The following is a 24,040-nucleotide window of genomic DNA, read 5'->3' on the forward strand; positions in this document are numbered from 1 at the left end:
AGAAATTCTGGAATTCTCCCAGTAGGGGAAACACTTAATAGCATAGCTCCTGCACTCGCCACTGTTCCCATAGAACCTGAAATGACCTAGCTTTAATCCCCGAACTCTGTAATGAAGTCATGGCTGGCCCAGATAGCATCTTCCCTTGGTTCCAGCAGTCCAAGCTCAGTGCTGGTTACAGCCAGCTTGGTGGCAAGGCTTGCCTTGACCTGGTACTTGCCTGTAAGGAGGCCACAAAACATTTGGGGATGCTTATTACAAACTCATCTGAGTAAACAGCATCTGAACTGCTAGGAGAATGGGTTTGCTGAGGCTCAGAAGCTTGCCCCTGGCCCCAGCACACGTGCCAGTCTCAGAGCCTGAGGCCACCAGGCACACTCTCCAAGACCCCAGCATGTAGGTTACATGACCTCCACCTAAGACCTAAAATGAATATGAAAAATAACAGCAATCATCACCTCAATGTCATTGGCAACTACAGGCTTTCATTGGAGCAATGCCTCCGTGCCAGGCACCTCTGATGCCCCATTCAATCCTCCCTAAGCCTGTCCAGTAGCCTCTTTTATTACTCCCATCTCATAAATGTAGAAACTGAGGCTTAGCGAGGTCAAGGGCCTTACCCAATGTCACACAGCCAATAGGCTGAGAAGTCAGGATTCACAAAGTGTCTCCCTCTGGAAGCCAAGCTCTCAAGTGCCTTCCCAGGTGGGAAGTCAGTTTCATCTGCTGACTTTTAGCAGGACCACATTGCGGACGTAAGAAGAAGCCCTGTGTTTTAATGGACTCCAGAGAATTGCCACAGGAAGGGCATCTTTGGGGAACCCAGACCACACTGGTTGCTGTGTTCAGGGCACAGTGGCAGTGGGGTCACGCCTGCCCGGTGTGTTTGGTCTGATGGCCTCGGAGCAGACACGGGCAGCCCCGACCTCAGAGTCAGTTGGGTACTCACCTGGTTCTCCCTCATGCTCCGCACCAGTCCTTCCGCCTCTACCCGTAAGTCTCTGCAGAGAGGAAAGTGAATCCAACAGAGCTTTGTTGAGGGCTGGAAGCTTGCCCCTGGCCCCAGCGCAAGTGCCAGCCTCAGAGCCCGAGGCCACACTGCACCACCCCTGGCTTTTGCAGGGCAGACACTGACCTGGTTTTTAAAATTAGGCCCATCAGGCAGACTGAAATCCATGCGGGAGACACATTTTGACTCTGATTTAATACAAACCTTTATTTCTAAGCCTCTTTGACTTTGCCAGCACCCACCCCCCCACCCCCACCAACCCGTCCAGATGCCCAGTACAGACAGGAGTACACAGTCCCAGGGGAAGCCAGAAACGGGACTTACTGAGCACCAGTGTGGGCCACCACTGTCTTCCCAGGGGCGCACAAAGGCCTCAGAACAGAAGGGTTGAAATATCTGATGATGTCTGAAAGGACTAAAGAGAGAGCTGCTTTGAGGCTGTGGCCCTGCCAGCTGGAGGGGACCTGTGAAGGCAGACCCCCCCCCCCCCCACCTCATAGGGGGAGGTTCCAGGGTAAATCCACTCTTCCAAAGCACGCCCTTCACAACCTGCCCTCGGCTGCGAGGTCAGTCTCGGAGAGGGCCCCCGGAAGTGACTGGGGCTGAAAGCTATCACCTGTCCAGGGCTAGGCCAAGCAAGCGCTAAGTGCTTTACATGTGTGAAGGGGAAACTGAGGCGGAGAGGAACTAAGCAAGCTACCCAAGTTCTCACGGTAAACTGAGGTTGTTGGGATTTGAACCAGAGCTTTGAAACACCAAGCTTTTCACCGTCACGCACCATTGACTCGTTAGGGGAAGTGTGCTAGGACAGCGACCCGGGTAGGCTGCCTCCCAGCCCCCCTTCCTCCTCCTGAGAGTGACAGCAGGGCGGGAAAACTCCGGGGAACACATGTCCCAGAGCTGACAGCCAGAGGACTGCTAAAAATAGTGCTGTCAGGAGCAGTTAAGTTGTGTCTTGATCCCACGAGAGGAGAGGGCAGAGCCGGGAGAGTGTCATGGGAAGGAGATGCCTCCCCCCACCCCCAATCCCTCCTTCCCTTTTACCCCCATCCAGAAGGGCCTGGGGCTCTGTGGGAGCAGAATCCAGCCCATACTGTGCAGATAGCAGACAGCGGGCGGGAAGTCAGGAGACCGGTCTCTTGGCTTTGTCCTCCTGGACAGTCACCCAAGTCATGTGTGACTGGGTCTTCATCCTCAACCCAAACTAATGAGCTTCCTTTTCTAAGTCCTGACCAACTAGGAGGAGAAGCCCCTTCCCACATGTGGTGAGAAAACAGGAAGCTCAGAGGCCAGCTGAAGACGACAGGGACAGTGTATGCACACGCACGTGAGTGTGTGCATGATTGTGTGCATGCAAGCGGGCGGCTGGGGGAGAGAAGACATTTTCCCTCGCTCCCCTCAGGAGAGCCTGTGAGAGCAAACGACAAGACATGAAAAGCTGGTGCTAGGTCTTTGGGAGAGAATCGCTTTCCAGAGTAGAGGTGTTTGTATCATATTGCTCTTTTGTGATCAGACGGGACCATGCTCTTTTCGCATAAATCTTCCCGTCATTTTGTTTTAGGGCTGCCTCTCTCTCAGTCTCCAGTGAGGTCACAACGAAAGGCGCAGGCTGTGGGGCTGGACCACCTGAATTCAAAGGGACTCTGCCACGTACTGATCGTGTAACTTTGGGAAAGTCCATTCACCTCCTCAAGACTTAGTTTTCCCATCTGCAAAACGGCCACGGTGGGCAAGGGCATGGCTAGATCTGAAGAGCTCGGAGGTTCTGGGATTGAAGGACAGGTGGGCCGAGCCAGATAAAATTGGGCCAACCCTAACAGACCCCTGCACGGGCCTGGATGTCCCTGGAGCCCTTTCTCCTCGGCAGACTAGCTGCTGAGCTCCGGTCTGGCTCTCGGCTCCGCCCCACTTTCCCATGCCTTAGGGCGGCTGCACCAACAGCTCCGGGTGAGGACATTCAGGTGCAAAATCTGCCCTCCCTGCCCCACCTCCTGCTGCAGCTCTGCCTAGTGGAACTCCTGGTCACTTGGCTGGTGTACGAGGGGCCACCAGGACTTTTTACCATGTGGGTGAGGGGCCAAAAAATGGAGACGAGTTGAGAAATCAGGCACAGCAGCAGCTGTGTTTGCTCTGCAGAGCCTAAACTACATCCCACCTTCCCAGACACCCCAAATATCCCACCATGCTTCTCTTTTCCTACCATTTAAAGGAAAATGGGGCCAAACTGAGGCAGAGCTGCGACAGCCACTAAGTTGTTTGGGGCATCTTCTTTTGGAACACTTTGACCTTCTGCAAGGGGACCCTGCCACCACTTTGGTCAGCAATATCCCCTCACCCGTCAGTCAAATCCTGGAGGCTGGACATCCGGTCTCAGCCTTCCCTGCTGGAAGGGGAGGGCTGAAAGCAGGGGCATTATCCTGCTCATCCCTGTCCTTTGCAGAGATCCTAGTCATTCCCAGGCCCTGGGAGAAGTTCACTGGCTGGGCTGACAGGGCACTATCTACCTCACTCGCTGTGCTCATCGTGTGGAGGGGACATTGCAGCATCTTTGCTCTAATTATGAAGTGAAAGGTGGTTTCCTCGTTCTTGGCTTGTGAGCACCAAGCACAGGTGACTAACATCCCGCTAGGCTAATGCAGCGGCATTAAGGGACTTGGGGGCTTCAGAAGGTCTTAATAAAGTTGTAAGGGACCTTTGACAGTAAATGAGAAGAGCCAGGTCACAAATTGCATATTCATAAGCACATTCGTATGTGAAAAGGCCAGAATGTTACACACCGATCATCTCTGAGTACCGGGATTAGAGTTAATTTTTATTTTCTTCATTTCGTTTTCCTGAACCCAATTGACATCTTTATTTTACGAGTAAGGGAGTTATTACAAAATGAAATAGACTGAAAATTAGACCTGGGTCTTCTCCTTGGTGCGGGGAGAGGGGAGTGAAGAATGGTGGAGAGTTTCCCTCGAGGAAGTGCTACAAGTCCAGCCTTGGGGTCCTCGGGGAGAAGGAGCTTCAGGACTCTGCCACCTTTGAGGTCTCCCCGGGTCCCTTAACCTAATGCCTCATGCCTTCTTTTTGCTCAGAGACCCTCAGACACATTTCTCACGCCCCCCACCTTTTGGGTATGTGACTTTTCATACCCTGGCTCCATGATGAAATAGCCAATAGGATACACGCTCTTCGCTAATCCAAATGCTGCTCTGTTGGGAGGGATGGGGACAATGTGGAATGTGGCCATAAAGACACAGGACTCACCTGTCACCACTTCCATGCATGCCTGCTGTGGCCTTCTGTCTGTCCTGCAAGTAAAAGCAAACATGCAAGCATCAGACTGCACCTGTCAACCCTTTCTCTCCACTAATGTGGTCTAGTTCATAACAAGCCGTGGCTCAGCCTCGCTCTGGTTCTGGATTTATCCTTCCTGGAGTCAGAGACACACCACAGGTGGCTATGGAGCCACCAGAATAGGGTGAACAGCTTTGCTGGGTCCTCCTCTAGTCTGGCCCAAAGCTGGAAGGGGACGCAGCCCCGGTGTAGAAGGAGAAGGACCCCGGCCCAACCCTGCATGCTTCCCCCAAAGCAGAGCAAGGAGACAGGTGGTAGGAAGAACTCCATATTCGGCGCCTCCTCCTCCCCTTTCCTCCCTATTCACCCAGAGGACCCCAGGGGGATGTGTGGGCACAGGAGTGTCGGGCGAGGAGGCAGGAGGCTGGGTTCTCATCCCTGTTTTGCCACCTGCTCCTGAGGCCACTTGGAGCAAGCTGTCTCCTCCCTGGCCCTCAGGTTTCCCCAACAACCAAGCCAAGAGATGAGAGCAGATCCTATTGGAGGCTCCTCTCAGCTCTATGGCTCTGTGGTTCCAGAACAGTTACCATTTTTGCTTCTCCAGGTCAACGGTCCCAGAGTCTGGAGGCTGGAAAAGATAGGAGGTGTGAATAGCCCAGCCAGGGAAGGACGCAAGAGCCTGTCCTTGTGAGACCCCGGCTGCCTCCTACCAATAAAAGGGAGCCCATGGATCAAGAGAAAGGCCAAATCTGCTCATGAATGTCAGGCTTCCTATGCAACACGTTTGCTCATTTGTTCGTCAGAGCCCAGAGCAACCGAAGGTATGAATGTTTTCTTCGGAACAGCAAATAGCAACAGCAGAGCTTAGATTCAAACGCCTCTGTGTAGAATGTTAACCTCCACTTAGACACAGAAGGGGTTGTTTTACTGCATGACGTTTCTCATCTGAAATTCTGTTTATTGCCTGTCTCCCTTGACTCAAGTGTTAAGTGCATGAGGGCAAGAGTTTATGTCTGTTTTGTTCTTGACTATATTCCTCGGACCCAGAACAGTGCCTGACACATCAGAAGTATTCAATGAATATTTGCTTGATAAGTGTTTTTTGAATGAATGACGCTTCTCATTTTCCTCTCGGTAAAATGCTGGACAACACAGGACACTCCCTGCTGAAGATGTTCCCTGACTTTGGACGGAGGAAAGACTGTGGGAAGCCACCTGGGCATTGTGTCCTTTACAGGCTTCTAGGGGAGTCTAGAATTGCGTCCAGTACATAGAAAGTACTCAGTGTGTATTAGCTATCATCAGTAGTAGTATTTTCACAGGTTCTGACACAAATTTTCTCTCTCGACTTCCTAGAAGATAGTGTCTCCAGGTGTCATGGTGACAGGTGACAGTTGTACTCACACTACCTACACCTAGTCTTCTGCTGCTTCTCTTTAAAGAGCCTGTCTATCCTTACCCACCCCGCTCAGCGGACAACCAGTCTGTAAAACTGGGTCACACTTCTGGAGCCTTCTTGGGAGGGCAGGCTGACCACAACCTTCATCTAAGTGGGACAAAGTGTTTTTACTCCCCAGGAAGAAGGAGTTTGAAAGGTAAAATTTCCAGGGAAATGCAGCAAGCTAAACAAAAATCAGGAATCATAAACCAGGATGCCAGGCCGTGAAGTCATGAAGGCAGCGGGCTGCTGGGCTGAGGCAAAGTGGGCAGCTTGTGCCCAAGCAAAGGGGACCTGAATGATAGCAGAGCCCCTGCCCAGAACAAGCTTGTTGGGGCTGGTGAGGGGAAGGAAAGAGAGAGAACAAGAGGAACAAGGTGGGGAGAGCGGGGGAAGAGCCCAGTTAGAAGTCACAGAAAGGGAAGGCTGGGACAAACCCAGCAAACTCCTATGTCTCCATCTTGCCTGCTGGCAGCCATTTTCTCTCCATATCACCTTGGCTGAATGCACTATGGCACTGGAGATGCAAACCTAAATGAGACACAAGCCTGGTCTTCAAGGAAGTTGCTAGAATGACCTGTAAACTCCCTGGCACAGAAAATTCCTAGAACTCTTAGTTAAGCAAACAAAGCAAAACAAAAGAACAAGTCATAGATATTACGTACAGTATAACCCTATTTAGGCTACACACACTCTCTCCCTATATATTGGTGTGTGTGTGTGCACGCCTGTGTGTGTGTGTGTGTGTGTGTGTGTGTGTGTGCGTGCATGCTTGTGCAGACTGAGCAGAAGAGGTGATCAAATGAGATCTTCAATTTTTTATTCTGTATACATGTATTTTGTTTGATTTGTTTTAACATTTGTTTATTTTTGAGAGAGAAAGCAAGTGGGTGAGGGGCACAGAGAGAGGGGGACAGAGGATCCGAAGCGAGCTCCACACTGACAGGACAGAGCCCAATGTGGGGCTTGGACTCATGAACTGTGAGGTCACAACCTGAGCCAAAGTTGGAAGCTTACCCACTGCCGCCCAGGCACCCCTGATTTTTTCTTATACATTTCATATGTACCACATGTTAGTTTGGAAAAATATTTTATGAGCATTTGTAAATTTGCTCTTTAAAGTTCTTTGAGGAGGGGCGCCTGGGTGGCTCAGTCGGTTGAGCGTCTGACTTCAGCTCAGGTCACGATCTCGCGGTTCATGGGTTCGAGCCCCGCGTCGGGCTCTGGGCTGATGTCTCGGAGCCTGGAGCCTGCTTCCGATTCTGTGTGTGTGTGTGTCTCTCTCTCTGCCCCTCCCCCGTTCATGCTCTGTCTCTCTCTGTCTCAAAAATAAATAAAAATGTTAAAAAAAATAAAGTTCTTTGAGGAAAAGTTGGTCTGGCTGAATTAAACAAACGCATACTACAGGCACAGGTAAGTGAGCCTTAGTTACAGAAAGTTCCAGGAATTAAGAAAAAAAAAAAGTACCAGTGTTATGAATTCTTTTCTTTCTAAATACACTGTTTTCCGTGATTTTTCCCTGGCCCTGTACTTTCTATAAACCAGGCTGAGTTCACAATCGCAGTCTCTGGGTAGACAGGAAGGCTGCCTCCTAGGAGCTGTGTTTCCAGGTTTTACCCTGAAGGCTGAGGTGCTGTCTGTATGATGATAAGATTCTGGGAGCAGGGAGTCCATCCCTGACTGGAGCTGTGTTCAGTGCCAGGCCAGCTCACAGGAGGAGAAAGGGGGGGGGGGCCAAAAGTGACAGGCAGGAGCCCTGGAGTCTGCATAATTCATGAGCACGAGAGCTCCCAGAGCTGCAACCACAGAGGGGAAGTCATCACCCCTAGCCAGGTCTGACTTTAGAAACCTGACTTAGGGGGCTCCCTTCACTGAACTTCTCTACCTACACGGGAGAGTGCTCGAGTCCTCCAGCAAGGGTCACACACGTTCCGGGCACACAGGGACACATGGGCTCAGCAAACTCAACATGCTATCCGTGACGTGAAGCCTCTTTTCTCGATCACCTCCCCTTCCACACTCTCCCACTAGCAGACCCCCACCTTCACCCCCATCTACACACACTCAAGGTCACACCAGGCACAGATAGCCTTGCCTGCCAGGTTCCCCTGGGCCCCTGGTCTGTTTTCTAATGTGAAGTCTGGTTCTTTCTGGAGGGCCAGCACCAGGCATGGGGAGTGGGCCAGGGCTTGTGGCGAGGGGACAGGAGAGGGCCGCTGGGAAGGAGCTGTGGTAGGTGGAGGAGGGAGGAAGGCACTGGAGGGGATGGTGGGAGAGGGGAATGTCCTGGTTCCAGGGCTGCGATGCAGCAGGACTCTGGGGTAGAGCGGAGAACGCTGGCCTGGGCACCCCTTCCCAAGACCTGGCCAGGGTTGGGGTGGGGGGCGGGTCCTGCGGGAAGCCAGCACTGACCTGGGAAATCACACTGGCGTTTGGCTCTGCTCTCCAACCCCCTTCTCTCCAGACCCTCTTTCACTGTTCATCTCTCTCTCCTTGTTCTTTCCGCCTCACTCATTGCTTTCTTTCCCCCTTCATCTGACCATATAAAATATACCACCTAAAATCTATTAGCAAAGATGGGTAGATTTTTAAAAATTCACCAAGCATGTAAGGATGATTTTTTTTTTAGCTCATAAATAGAAAGTTTCAGAGATGATCTTTAAATTTCTCTGTGATCTTTGACTTTATTTATCCATTGATTTAATTCTTTAATGAGAAACTCCCAAAGTTTCCTCATCCTGATGTAAAGGGAGTCATTCATCTGATTTAAACACACACACACACACACACACACACACACACACACACACACACACAAACAAACCCCTATAGGGTTTAGAATGCTTCTGAGTCAGAGAATGTTCTTCTCTCCCAAAATGAAACACCTTGCCTGGCTACCAGGCATGCATCTGAGGCTCACCAGTCCCAAACCCTGACTCCCACCTCCACATCCTTGAAATACTCACAGGTTCCACGTAGCCCAGGGCTGCCACAAATTTTATATCAGAAGGTCTCACAGAGTGGACTGCAAAGACAAGAACTCCTTTAAGAAGGTCTAGATCTGCATTCCCCACAAATGAGCCAACGATGCCAGATGGGAGGGGCAGGCCATGGCAGTGAAAAGCCATGGCAGTGGAAAGCTGAAGACCAGGTGGTCACTGGGACCCATAGGAACCCAGCTGAAAAGAGGCTCATTCTTCTCTGGAAGCCACAGGTATCCCATGGAAGGTCACTCATGGCCCTCCTTTTCCCTCTTGCCGGGCCCTCTTGCTGCCTCTTGCTTCCCTCTATCCCTTGGCTCTGCATTTCCCCATTAATAAGTAACCAGTAATGACCTGAAATGACCTGAAAATGACCTGGGTACAAAAGGGATAATGTCAGCTTGAAGAGTGCCAGAGCACGGCACTCAAAGAGTGCCAGAGAACATCACTCTGTGAACACACAGAAACCTCAGATGCAAGCCAGATGCAAATGGTCCACCAGGAAGCCTCCATGACCCACCTGGGCCACAAGCATTTTTAGAACTAAGTCTCCCTAGAAACCACGGACCTACTCCTGGTCATGTTACAGGGCCATTACAAGTAAACTTCCTAAAGAGATCATTTCCTGAGAGGTGCATCGATTTCTTTTTCTAGCTACACTCCTTATATAACAGAATAGTAAGGATAGCATGCTTAACTGGAAACTGATAAGATAGTGCAATGCAAACATAAGCAAAGCCATTAAACATGGTCTATAATGTAGCCATTTGATAGAATAAAGCCAGAGAAGACAGCCAGCTCAAGAGCAACACTCATACCATCCAGGTATTAGACAAATCTAGCCTGTTATAGGAGAAAAATGTCTACTGTAGTAGAAAAATGTGCCACTGTAGTTTACATTACAAGATCCAGGAAGGCACATGAGTGACCAAGTTCTAACCCACAGCTCCTATGGCACCATCTGGGCCCCCTGAAGGTGAGCTCCCAGAAGTCACCCTTTCCCAGGCAAGCCACTGTGGGGCCATGTTGGTTCTATCTCTGGTGTCCTTCTATAGAAATGGCTGAAGGGAAAGGAGGAGGTGTTAAGGACTGAGGCTGGGGAAGAGGCTTGGATGGCCAAAGGATACAAGAGGAGTAGGACTGGAGCCTCTGCTGACTACCTCACAAAGAAGATGCCAGCCTTCCAAGCTCATGGCTCAGGGTCACATACCTGACTTCGGAGGCACACTGGATCCTGACTTCTTTGGGTTGCATGAGAATGCAAAGTTCTTCAGGGCCTGCAACAGAAACCAAATATCAGAAACATCAACTGCCCTCGTAGAGAAATATTGTAGGTCCTGAAATCTGGTGTACTTTGACCATGTACTTGTTCTCTCTAGACTCAAAATTCAGAAGCAGTGATTATCCATAGTCATGTTCATCATAGTCCCCATTCACCTAGTAAAAGGGGACATGTATCTATTGACAATGCCCTTAGCAAGTGGCAGGTAAGGATGCCTCAAAACATATGTGTATTTTACCACAGTAAAAAAATAATTAAGAAGAGACCCAGTATATCTAGACTAAAAAGTTAAAAATAATCCATTCTATGCTATCATATTTTTTTTTTATTTTTGGGACAGAGAGAGACAGAGCATGAACGGGGGAGGGGCAGAGAGAGAGGGAGACACAGAATCGGAAACAGGCTCCAGGCTCCGAGCCATCAGCCCAGAGCCTGACGCGGGGCTCGAACTCACGGACCGCGAGATCGTGACCTGGCTGAAGTCGGACGCTTAACCGACTGCGCCACCCAGGCACCCCTATGCTATCATATTTTTTATATTATCTACTTTCCCTCTTTTAACTTGCTTATCTGCATAAAAGCAGGTACAGGAGGCATTATGTTCATGTGCTGCTGGAAATGAATGGTAAACCAGAAACTGGGAAACTCGGGAGTCCCCGCCATATCAGTGTGTCCTAAGCCCAGAGGGGCTGTTGAGAGCAGAGAAGGGACTGGGTGACCAGCACTCGGGTTCACATGACCACTCAGGCTTCGTCAGATGCCCACACAGGTCCAGAGCAGTCTCTGCTGGCAATCACATAGAAGGCGTTGGGAAGGAAGATCATCTTTTCTCCCCAGAATCAAGAGTAGAAGAGGAAATATGCCAACAGGGGAAAACACACCATAAATAGGGTGCTTGACCACATCTCGCTGTCACAAGACACAAGTTAATTTCTCTGGAATTACTGATTTCGGTAAGAGATAAAGAATTTATTCTCAGCCCTTATCTTGTGGATGTTCTGGGAAGACCTCACCCAGATGCCTCCAGATAATTCACGGCATCTGCTCAAGGTTCACAGAGATAACAAGCCCATTTATAACTCTTTCTGGACACTTCTGGGAACCACCAGCTCGGAATGCAGAGATGATGAGCCTCAAATTCCAGGAGATATGGTTGTGCCCTCTCTGCTGTACCAGGCAGCTTCACTTCTCCCGGGGGAAGCAGCTCATCCAGCCCATTCCATCCAGACCTCAAGGGGGCACCTGCCAACTTGCATCGAGATTTGGATATACCCACCAGAAAAGGAACCCACCCACCCACCCCTCTTCTCCTACCAGGACAAAGCCCTCACCTCTGGTGATAGTTGCTTTTCCAGTGTGTTCTCGCCAGGAGAGGTAGTGGCCTGGGTGAGCCCTAAAAGAAAGCAAATACAGTTCAGATTATTTAGCGGCAGCTTTAGATTTACAGCTTTCATGCCCTTCCTCCCAGCTCTATCTATGTGCCCAGCTCAGTAACGTCCCTTGTAGTAGAAAAGTCCAGGTTCATCCCTCTGGCTATCTCCTCCATTGTCAGGGACACCTGCTTTCATTAACACAGCCTATTAAGGCAGAGTCCCCAAGTTGAAAAGCAAGAGTGTTACCTGGCAGGGGTCAGTAATAACCCTGAATCACGCTGTTATCTAGCAATAAAGGTATAAAGATAACTTTACTGGCTCCTTAGCAAAGGGCAGAACTCTTAAGGTAATGTTGGACACCTAGCTGCTGTTGTTTGGGGATCCAGGACAAAGCAAGGGAGGCAAAGGACATTCTGGAATAGTCTGAAGGGTTAGGTGAGTTTCAGAGGTAACCGTGAGATTCCCGTGGGGATGTCGAGAAGGGTCTTGCTGAGTGTGAGGTGGAGGGGGAAGAAAAGGCAGGTAGAGAAACTGCAAACCTCAAAGACATTCTCTTCCTCCCAGCTGATTTTGGGGCAGTGTCACAAAATATTTACATTTTCTTTACCTTCTCAAAATATAATTTACATACGATAAAAGACTCATCCTAAGTGTGTAAGCCAAAGAGTTTTCCCATAAAACATTTAATTTTTGAAATACACAAGTAACACTATAGTACCTTTAACAGCCCTCCAAATAAAAACAAAAATTCGCCCACAGTGCCACTACCCCAATAACCAAACGTGATTTGTTCACTCTCTTGGGTCTATCATCAGGCTCCAGATGGGGCACTCTTTCCATTTAGTTATAATCAGTGTGGATTACATTATATCCTGCAAGCTCCCTTTAATATTGTATTGTGAGTATTCTTTATATTGCTATGTAATGTTGATGTTTACTTTAACAGCTTCATGATACGTTTATGATACTGATACCTAATCATAAATCCTGGTCCCTTGTGTCTTCTGACTTTCCTTGCCCAGTTCTCTGCCCCTGGTACACTCTTTCTGTAAGGATGTACCATGTGAGAAGCCCCAAACAGCATTAGACAACGCCAAAGTGGGGGTCCTGACTTGAGGGAGATGCCTTGATTTCTTTTCTACCTCTGCCATCTTCTGCAGCTTTACCTTTTGACCCTGAAAAGTATTTATCTGGAGTTTCATAAGCAGCAAGAGTATATTTCCATTTCATGCCCACTGTGAGATCAGGCACTGATTTCCATATTGGAGCTCACAGCAGGAATGATTGCTGTAACTTGCCCCAGATCTCAGTGATAATCCTTACATTCCCAGAAGAAAGCTTTCTGGGCAGAAAGAGCCACATGACAGGGAGGAACAGGGGTGTGGACAAGGACAGAATGCTAGAAAAGGCTGGAGCAGATTTGTAAGTGGAGGGCAGGGTAGAGGAGGGTAGAGGCAGGCAGCTGGGCTATGGAGCTGCAAACGCCAGACTCCTCCGTGAGCAACAGGGAGCCATGACCGATCTTCAAAGACAGGAGTGTTGATGTGTGTTTTAAGATGATCATCACTCTGGGGGTGGTAGGGTTGGTGAATTAGCAGGGCAAGGAGGCGAGACTTATTTTTTTTCGGCTAGGATACAAATGTATATGGTAGCTAACACTTATATGCAGCTTCTATACGTCAGGCATCCTAAGACTTACATGAAATAATTCATTCATCCTCATGACAACTCTCTGAGATAAATGCTATTAGCCCTACCTTATAGATAAGGAACAGCATCAGAAAGGTTAAGTAACATTTTAAAGGTGACACAGTTAGCAAATGGTGACTGCAGGATTTGAAAATGGGCAGTCTGGTTCTGTGGGCTGTGCTCATAGCCAACAACCTAAGTGTAAGTCACAGCCTAAGATCTAGATCAGGCATCAGCAAGCATTTTCTGCAAAGAGCCAGATAGTCAATATTTTGGGTTTTGCAGACCATACAGTCTCGGTCGCTACTCAGTTCTGCTATTGTAGTGTGAAAGACATCATAGACAACATGTAAACAGATCAACTTTCTGGAGACTGAAATTTGAATTTCATATCATTCTCATGTGTCATGAAATACCCTTCTATTTTTCGCAACCATTTAAACCTTTAAAAACCTTTGTGGATATCAATGAACGGATTTTAAGGTGTATATGAAAAGGCAAGATACCCAGAATGGTCAACAGAATATCAAAGGAGAAAAAAGTCAGAGGCCTGATACTAGCCAACCTCAAGACTTACTATAAAGCTACAATGTGGTATTGGCAGAAAAACAAAGAGATCCGTGGGATGGAGTAGAGAGCCCAGAAACAGACCCATGGAAGTAAAGTCAACTGATCTTTGACAAAGAAGCAAAGGCAATATAATGGAGAAAAGAGAGCCTTTTCAACAAATGGTGCTGGAACAAATAGACATCTACATGAAAAAAAAAAATCTAAAAATGTAAAATCTATTCTTAGCCCACAGGCCATACAAAAACAGGCATAAGGCCGGATTTGGCCCCATGGCCATTATTTGCCAACCAATCAATGCTCAGTCTATTCTGCTACTATAAAGAGATCATCAAGGTAAAACAGGAAAATGGCATCTGGGGATCAGCAGTAGCCTTTAGCCCCAGGAAGCCCAGATGGGAGCCTGGGATCTGCCTCTAGATTATCAGGTTGGCTGTTGCCGAAGCTCTTCACCGGGCTTTGCCAGAATCCCACAGGTAAAGGAGCATTGGTGCTGGAAGCCAACTATCCCGTTGTCTTTGAGAGATGTCCTGTTCAGCACGTATCCTAGTCTTCCAGGCTCTAAGCCTGAGAAACAAACAAACAAACAAACAAACAAATCTCTCCTCAAAGAAACTCTTTGGTCCCCTGCTATAAAAAGTAGGTTCCTTAGATTTTTATGACTGTTAATACACTCAGCTCTCTATAATTTCTAAAAAATTTTCAATCAAATAACATAAGCAGAATATCTAGCCAAGTGCCTGCACAAGTTGTATATTGAAATACGTTCCTTTTGAGGAAAGGTGCTGTTCCTTATCAAAACAATCCAGAGAGAAAGCGGTCATTATTAGCATAATTTTGTAGCAGAAGTAGTTAACATTGTTCTTTCAAGAAGTAGGATTGGGTTGAGAGTCTCCATCTGCTGACTCTAGATCTGAAAGGTTTTAAAGGGGATCAAAGGAGACTGTTCTTGAAGACAGTAGATGGATCCCTACATCTCTTTCCTGCAAACACTATGGGATCTTCTGGGTCTTGATTTTTCCTTCTGCAGAAATCCTATTGTGCATTTCCACATTCTCTGTGTGTGTGCACATGCATGATCGTGCCCTTCCACTGAGAGTCAAAAAGGCACCAAGAACTGGAGGGGTCAATAGCCAGAGAGAAGGGAAGTGAAGAGCATGGGCCCAACATTTGGTGCTGGTTTTACCCTAGAAACATTTGCCAAATCTTTGACAAGAGACATCAGCAGGTAAGAGGCTAACATGCCACGCAGAGCTTCAGGCAGTTGTGTGAAACTGGAGAGAAACACTAGGGTGTAATGTGCATCAAGGAGGGCAGGCCTGGTAAACATCCTGGGTTTCAGTTGGTGCTTCAAAGAGCTAGACCCTTGGAGTAGGGATAAACTTGAAATAGGCCATCCTGCAAAAAAGACGGAGTCCACTTTGAATCATTTTTATTCCAGAATAGATTAAGGTGATATGCCCCTACCTGTCTGCTTTTACGAAGGAAGATAGCACCATCTACAACATGAAATTGTATTTCTAATGCCCGGCTTCCAATAAAAAAAAAAAAAAGTACCAGGAAACACCACCAAATAAATAGAAACCAAGAGAGAAAACAAACAACAAAACAGACAAAAGACAGTGTATAGTAGTGAACTAATAAATGGGTAACATCCACGGCTCTATTAGCCTAATGTTTTGTTTCAAGGTAGGGTGAGAGGTAAACTAATCAGATTTTTAATGGGGGCAATCCAGGAAATGAGGAAGGTTGAAATACGCTCTTTCCTTTCTCCTGGCTGACTGGAAATCTACATCTGTGCTAGGAAGACCTGGAATAAGTGAAGAGAAGCTTGAGAGTTGGTTCAAACTTTGTGTCCTTCCACAACCTACACATATGGAGCCTTAGCAACCCAAGTCATTCGAGCACGACCTCTGTCCGAGTCGCCGACTGATCACTAAACCATGCAGACCCAGGGATGACTCCTAGAATGCCAGGTTAAAAAGATAAAAATAAGAAATAAAAAACTGATCAAACACATCAGTGGCTACACATCATGAAGGAGAAGACGGATTTCACAGTTTAAGTCTAGGCAAGTTACTGAAAAACCAACAACCCTCAGAAGAAATTAAACAAATCCAGAATTGCTAGATGTTTATCAAACATGTCCAGTTTGCAACCACAAATTACTAGACGTGCCATGAAACTGAAAAGGGAGCCTTGCACTATGGGGGAAAAAACAGCAGTCAATGGAAACCAGTTCTGAGTGGGCCCAGATAGAAGTTAGTAAAAAAAAAAAAAGAAAAAGAAAAAAAGAAAAAAAGAAAGAAAGAAAGAAAGGAAATCCAGAGTTGAAAAACACAAGACTGAAAGATTTATTAGATTGGCTCAACAACAGACTTGAGATGGTAGGAAAAAGAACTTGTAAACTTCAAGCCAGATTGATAGATCAATAGAAGGTACATTTCTGAAAAATAGAGAAGAAAAAAAGATTGACGAAAAATAAACAGAGCCTCAGAGATCTGTGGCTACTGCCAAGCACACAAACATACACGTACTGAGTCCCAAAAGAAGCAGAGAAAGAGGCAGAAAAGGATTTGAAGAGATTATGGCTGAAAACTTTCCACATGTGAAGAAAGATATTGAGCCACAGATCAAAGAAACTGGGGGTGAAGGGGGGGAACCTTTAGGTGGGAAAAACACAGAGAGAAATTTACCCAGATACTTGAACTGTACTAACTGCTGTGTCTACGTGTAGTTCTAAAGCGAAGGAAAAAATTTCAAGAGCAGAAGAAAAACACACAGGAGACCAACATTATGATTAACGGTCAATTTCTCAGAAGCAATAGACACCCGAAGACAGTGGGATGACACATTCCAAATGGTACGAGGAAAATGATGCCAGATAGAAGCATGGTAATGTAAGAAGGAATGAAGTGCAGTAAGGGTGAATAAATCCAAAATAATATTGACTGCATAAAGCAGGAGCCAGTACACTGAGGCTCATAGGTCAAATCTGCCCGCAGCTTATTTTTGTATGGTTCTCTAGAGAAGAATGGTTTTCACACCTTTAAAGGTTAAAAAAAAACAAAAACAAAAAAACAATATGTGATAGAGACCATACGTGAGCCACAAAAGCTAAAATATTTTGTCATTTGGCCATTTATAGAAAAAATTTGCCACCCCTGATAGAAACAATAAAAATAATGGAGGGTGGGGTTTAAAATACATGTAACATATTGCTGTGTGGGCAGATTCAGAGTAAATGGAGCTACGCCGATAAGGTTTTTCCTTTATCTGGGAAGTGATTAAAGTAATCATTTAATTAGATTTTAACAAGTCAAGGATGCATGTTGTAATTATAAATGCCAAAATAACAAAAACATGTATAATTAGCAGGCTCATGTTCAGCAGGGTAGGGTGGTGGAATTGAAGCAATAAAAATATTTTATCCAAAGGAGGCAAGAAAGAAAGAGAAAAGATCAGAAAACAGATAGGACATCTGACCCTTCACGTTTCAATGTGTCCTGTTTAAACACACTTGGGAAGACCAGGGAAGAAAAGCCGAGGGGGATGTAGGAGACCCTCCTTCAGTATCTAAAGGGGGCCTGGCCTTGCTCCATAACCTTTGTTCCCCAGAACCAGGAGTGGAAAACGTACAGTGATAGTTGTGATCATAATTTCAGTGTCACAGAGATGGTTAACACAAACCATTTTTCAGACCTTTCCAACCTCAATGTTCTGTGATTTCCTCATACAACTACAGAGTTCACGTTTTGGGGGTTTTTTTTGTTTTTTTTTTAAGGTTTGTTTATTTTTGAGAGAGTGCGAGCAGGGGAGGGGTAGAGGATCCGAAGTGGGCTCCACACTGACAGCAGTGACAGCAGTGAGCCTGATGTGGAACTTAACTCACAACTGCAAGATCATGACCCGAGCCAAAGTCGGACTCTCAACCGACTGAGCCACCCAGGAGCCCCCAGAGTTCATGTTTTTAACTTGATTATCTGAATCGCCCATGGTAACTGCTTAGAGTAACTATATCCAGAATCTAAACATTAAGTGCTCAGAACAGGAGAACTTAGACCCCTTGGTGCTGTCCCCACTGACTCCCAGAGTGACTTGGCCCTCACTCCAGTTCTCCGCTTCCCACCAGATAAATGGAAAAAAAAATTCTTGCCTGTTCCCATAGCACCCTGAGGTATTGTGGAAGAAATTATCAAAGCACTTGTGGCATGATTGAACCCCATGAATCTTTCTCTTTTGGAAGATTGTTTTAGCCTCCAGCTCACGGATCTATAAAGGGCTTTGAGAAACTCCCAACTCAGTAAGGTCAGTAAGGGAAAAAAACATGTACTTTTCCACGCTGATGGGAATGAAAGAGGAAGGCATCTGTGCACATTCAGAGAAACAGGTCTGGCTGAGATCAGTCATCCAAGTGGGAAGAGCCATGACCACTGGGGTCCTGGAACTAACAAAAGGCCATTAGAGCATCAGGCCTGACGAGGTAAATTCACACACGAGTGTCCTTAGGGAAGCACCTTCTGAAGCAAAGGTCCTCAACCCATCACCTGCTGCCTAGCCCCCCAAGACAGAGGCTCAGATTTGGTTGGCCTGATGTGGGGCCTGGGTATCCTGGACACCAGAAGTTTTTAAAAGCCCTTTGACTGCTGCACCTGTGAGATTAAGAGCCCCAACTCTTCAGGGAAACCCAGAGTGCATTAGCCCAACATCAGGCCAGGGGTAAGGAGGCTGATTTCAAAAGCAAAATTAAAACAGCCCATGCTCTCTTAATTTACAAATTTCCTTTATATTTTTCCACTTATGCTGTGCCTGGGGCACAATTTTCCACCCCTATCCCTGCCTTGAGGAAAGACAGCCATTTTGTGACCTTAATCAAGAATTAATGTCTCTGAACCTTGACTTCTTCATCTATCAAATGGGGATACGACTGGTTTCCTGGCCTTCTTCTTGAGGTTGTCTCAAGGATCAAAGAACAGGAAACTGCTGTGTGAACAGAAGAGGGCTGTACACAAGCTAGGAGTGGCTTGTCTCCCCGGATGAAAGGAAGGCCCTCGCCTTGGGCAGTGGGGGGAGGACTTTTAAGGCCAACGCATGTGCAATTAAGGCCACTCTTCAGGGTACATTAAATTCTCAGACTCTTTGAAAAGTATATTGTCCTCCCAGCAACCCTAAAGGGTAAGTAAGTGGCAGGAATTATGACCCTGTTAACATTTTTATAGGCTCAGAGAGGCTAGGTGATTTTTACCAGCTCACACAGACCATGCCAGCAAGGGCAGGGACAGGTTCCGGGCCAGCGCGGCCATCCACCAAGCAGTGAGCTGTCCTGGTGACCTGGGAAGGGGAGGGTTCAAGTCAGCCTGTATCTGTCCCCTGTACTGTCTGGGCTGTAAGCAGGTCTTCTGGGATTATCTGTCTCTGCATGCAGCACTTTATCCCATGTACACCCAAGGGCCTGCAGAATGCTGTTGACCTGGGAGGAGGCACCACACATGACTGCCTGTGGGAGCAGAGTCAAAAACCACAAGTCATGCTTGGCTGCTGCTCCAACACCAGGACCGCCTGTGCGCCAAGCGTCACAGGATGTCAGCATCTCTTCCTCAGTGTGGTGCTTTGATGGTCACATGCCATAGTCAGTAGAAGGGGACAGTGAGGACTAGAGAATCTTTCTGGGGTAGCTAGACTAACCTCTAAACATTTGTCTTAGAATTCTAGAATGGTGGGGCAGCTGGGTGGTTCAGTCGGTTAAACATCGGACTTCGGCTCAGGTCATGATCTCATGGTTCATGGGATCGAGCCCCACATTGGGCTCTGTGCTGACAGCTCAGAGCCTGGAGCCTGCTTTGGATTCTGTGTCTCCCTCTCGCTCTCTGCCCCTTCCTCACTTGCACTAGGTCTCTCTCAAAAATAAACAATAAAAAAAATAATAAAGAATTCTAGAATGGCCAACCTGGGCAGATCCTTGATATCATCTCATTTAATGTCTCAGGAACCTAAGACCCAGAGAGGTTAACAAACTTGCCGAAGATCACTCAGCAAGTTACTAAAAAGACCATGATGTGGAATTTGATTCTCCTTAATGTCATCTGATATGCTTTCCTTGGGACCAAAGTCTTTTTAAAAGAATGTTCTTAAAGGGCTTGTTGTGTGTGTTGCTCTATAGCCTGAGTTCCTGGCATGTGGAAATTTATTCTTTTGTCACGTCTATAAGACCAGTTTTTTTTTTGGCTGTCCTAACTCATCAATCTCAATTTTTCATCAGGCATGCCAAAGAATGATAACAGTATTAACACGGTCACAACTTTTTGGGTAGACACATCCTCTAGTCTGATGATTGTACAAAAAACATTAGAGATGACTTGAGAAGTCCCAAACCAACATTCCCTAGATACTCCATGTCCTGTGCTGATGACCACAGGGGACACCACCACCCATTACAGATTCCATCCCAGACACAGACCAGTGCACCCTCCTGTCTCCACCTCCTGATGCCCACCCAGTATCCAACATCATACACCCTGTGTCGGGGGAGAGGGAAGAAGTCTTTAGGGAACAGTTTGAATGGGAGGGAGCACATCTGCAGTTGACTTAAGGCTTTGCCCTTCGCTCGTTATATGACCTGAGACGAGGAAGGCTTTGCTTGTCAATTAGGTTTTCCTCACCTTCCTCATGGGAACAATTGAGGTAGGCCCAGAGCCAGGACGAACAACCCGAAGAAGAGGGTGCCATGGTGAAGGTGAACCAGTGGTATCTCAGCAGTGGCTGGCCAGGGCCCTGACTCCTCCCATGCCAATACCCTCCACAATCATTCCCAGCTCCAGTCAGAGATTTAACGGGGACCCTCAAAGGTGGATGGGGGTGGTAGCGATTATTAGTGAGCTCCAACAGGAGGGGAATCTCAGGGAGCTGTGCGGGGGCCTCATGGTCCACCCTCCCCCGCAATCAGGAAAGTCTCTTTCCAGAGACAACTGGGAGGTTCTAGTGTGAAGAAGAGAACATGGGCTAAGGACCACTGTTCCCACTGAGATGCAAGAACACAAGAGGAGACAGTTGCCTAAAAGAAAAGCACATGGCCTTCCCAGAACCAAGCAAACTCCCTGCGGGGCCTCTTCCTAGGAGCCAGGCACACAAATTCACCAGTGTGCTGCCTCTTTCCACACATGACCTTTTATGTTTGAAGCTGGCAGACTCATCTTGTCCAAAATAACTTGCATTAGGCCACTCTCCTGCTGAAGAGTCTGTCATAGCTCCCCACTTCCCACGATAGCAAATCCAAATTCTAGGCTTGCTGTGTAACCTTGGGCAGGTCACTTAACCTGACCTGCCCAAGGGTTCGGTTTTTGTTCATGTAAAATAAATAAATAAATCAACACACAAACAAACAAACAATAAAAAAAAAGGGGGGGAATAGTTCTTTTAGAAGTCTCTTTAAGCCAAAAGATATTATGATAATCTCTATTGTTCTGGTCTTGGGATTTCAAATTCCTCCCCCGACACTAACCCTGCCCTCGGATCAGCAGACCTGCTCCCTGCACTAGGAACCTCGACTTCATCTCTGAGTGTGCTGCTCCCTAACTTGCATGCCCTCCCTGCTCCTGTGTTTATCTTGATCCCACACAGCTTTCAGAGCTCCGCTGAGTTTCCCTCCTACGTGAAACTTCTCCAGCCCACGTTCACCTCTCAGTTCTCTGAAGCCTGTTGCTTTCATTACAGCTACTTCACCTATTTTGGTACTTAATTCTTCTCCAGTGATTTTATGCAAATAAGCTCTCTCCTGAGGGTTCCTTCTTTTGGTTTATTATCTCCCAGCCAGGCTCAGCTCAACTCGGGTTCTTAGAAGAGCGCTCAGACAGTTAACTGACAGTAGCAAAAATGCAACTTGATGAAAAGGATGATCGACGATAAAGTCCTCAAAAACTACAAGGTACAGATGACAGCCCAGGAAAAGTATGGCTCCTGAGTCCCCCCAGAGAGAATCCCTTACCTGGGTGTGCGGCTGACAGAAGGAACTTGGAGGCAAGTGAGTTGGAGCAGGGGGTGGAGATGGGGATTGAGGCATCTGATGTAGAAGAGAGTCTAACACCAGAGTTCCAAGGATGGCTCGGCCACCAACTGGCTATGGGACTTGAGCAAGTCCCCACTCCTCTCTCGTCAACAACTAGAAGAACCTGGACTACCAAAAGCTCTCCAGGGTTGCTATCTACTCTTATTTGGAAAGACGATTTCTAGAAGGCTCGGCTGGCAACCTCCAGGAACGACTCTAGGTCCCTGTAAAACAAACATTGACTGGCTGTACTTATTCTAATGAGAAAAGAGGTATTCCTTTCCTTACCTGCTCCTACCTTTGGCTTACCAGTGACAGGCCTGACCCAGGTGCATTACCAAGGCGATGAGTTTTCATTCCCCAGCCTGACAGTCTCCCAGGGAACTGCTGACCCATTCCAGGAAAATGAAGCTCTAGCAAAAATTATACTTTATTAGATACAGTGGTTTCTTGCCAACTTGCTTTTGCCAATTGCAGTTTTAAGATAATGATGTTTCAGTTTTATACACCCAAACTTTTGGAACAGGAACCTATTTCTACGTGTGTTGTTTGTTGAGCCCATTTCAAAGCTTAAATAAAAGCCAAATTATGATTCTTCCCTCCCTGTAATACAGGGTGGTGGCAAAAAGCCATGACTCAGGACTCAGTCTCAGGACTGAACTCTGGCTCCTGTACTTACAGCTAGATGATCTTGGGGAAGTTATTTAATTTCTGAGTCTCAGTTTTCTCATCTGTAAAATGAGGATAATAGTATATCCCTCTTTTTTTTTTTTTTAAGTTTTTATTTACTTATTTTGAGAGGAAGAGAGCAAGTGGGGGAGGGGCAGAGAGGATCCCAAGCAGGTTCCACACTGTCAGCACAGAGCTCGACATGGGGCTCAAACTCACAAACTGCAAGATCATGACCTAAGCTGAAACTGAGAGTCAGATGCTTAACCAACCAAGCCACTCAGGCATCCAACAGTATATCCCTCTTAAGTGGAAGCTGTTATATATACACAGTAGTTAGTGTGGCGCTTGGCTGGCTGTTCTAGAGAACCTTACGCTGTGAGTGTAGTTTGAAGTGACACTCAAATGGCAATGTCCCCAGTGCTCGACAGAGTTACATTTATACGGTCATATTCATCTTAGGCCCCAAAGAGTCTACAAATAACTCTTGGAGGAGTCTGAGCTGCACACAATAAAAAATAACTAGGCAAAGAGAGAAACAAAGTATCCAGAGGTAAGAATCAGCAGAAAAAAAAAAATACAGTAGAAACAGATCCAAGATGGTGGAAAAGAAAATTTGAGGCTATTCACAGAAACACAAAATTATTTTTAAAAGTAACATTGTCAGTTTGGTACAGAAATACATGTAAATTATATTTGAAAAATATTTTCAAAGCCTCTAATGATCAGGTCTAACAGCACATTAGACACAACTGAAAGAATGAATAAATTAGGACATGTGTCATAATATATTACTCAGAATGCAGCAATTTTCTAGAAATGCAAAAAGATGGTACAGTTAGAATAGAGGCTAAGGGACATGGTATATAAAGTAAGACAACCAAACATACATTTAATTGGCACCATGGAAGGAAAAGACAGAAATAATGGAGTAGAAGCAGTATTTCAAGAGATACTGTCTGAGAATTTTCAAAATTTATGGAAGATATCAAGCCATAGATTCAAGAAAGACTATAAATGTCATGCGAGATTAATTCACAGAAATTAATGAAACAGGAAAAAACATACAATTTAGACCCTAGTGTATTTTTCCAAAAAGGACCATAACTTTCCTCCCATCCTGCAGGCCCCTTTGCAATGTGACTTTTGCCACCCCTCCCCACAAGAGGTAAAGTCTATTTCCTTCCCCTTGTATCTAGGCTGGCCCTGAAATTTGCATTGACCAACAGAAGCAGCAGAAATGACTCTTGGGCCCAGGCATTAAGAGGCCTTGTGGGTTCTATTTTTGCCCATTTAGGTACTTCTGTACCCAGCCCAGGCTGTCCTCCTAGAAAGACCATGTGGAGGAGGACCAACACACCCCAGTACCAAGTCAACAGACATGTCATTTTAGATCGGCCATGTCAGTCCCACACAATACCGTGTGGAACAGGGACAAGATGTCCCAGCTGATGTCTTCCCAAATTGCAGATCCACTGAATTGTGAGTAAATAAAATGGTTGCTGTTTGTCAATATGATTTACTGTAACAAACTCTGCAGCAACAGACAACTATGACATAGAAGATCAATAAAGCCAAAAGTTGGTTCTTTCAAAAAACTAATAAGGTAGATAAACCTCTGGTAAGACGAATCATAGAAAAAGGATGAAGTCACAAATAACCAGTATTGGAAATAAAAAGGGGGAATAACTACAGAAGCTACAGAT

The 24,040-nt window shown here is 46.6% G+C and overlaps 1 protein-coding gene across 1 annotated transcript in view; it reads right to left on the reverse strand.

Moving 5' to 3' along the window:
* PLB1 (phospholipase B1) overlaps positions 1-24,040 on the reverse strand; it is a 121,807-nt gene that overhangs the window by 89,331 nt on the left and 8,436 nt on the right. Inside the window, exons 2-8 of the mRNA XM_049652722.1 lie at positions 11,327-11,388; positions 9,924-9,990; positions 8,699-8,757; positions 4,882-4,922; positions 4,265-4,308; positions 1,334-1,424; positions 950-1,001 (exon numbers count right to left, since the gene is read on the reverse strand). Coding sequence (XP_049508679.1) covers positions 950-1,001; positions 1,334-1,424; positions 4,265-4,308; positions 4,882-4,922; positions 8,699-8,757; positions 9,924-9,990; positions 11,327-11,388 — 416 coding nt within the window. The remainder of the gene's footprint in view (positions 1-949; positions 1,002-1,333; positions 1,425-4,264; positions 4,309-4,881; positions 4,923-8,698; positions 8,758-9,923; positions 9,991-11,326; positions 11,389-24,040) is intronic.

This window comes from Panthera uncia, assembly GCF_023721935.1.
Source record: "Panthera uncia isolate 11264 chromosome A3 unlocalized genomic scaffold, Puncia_PCG_1.0 HiC_scaffold_12, whole genome shotgun sequence".
In the NCBI taxonomy this organism is placed as follows: domain Eukaryota; kingdom Metazoa; phylum Chordata; class Mammalia; order Carnivora; family Felidae; genus Panthera; species Panthera uncia.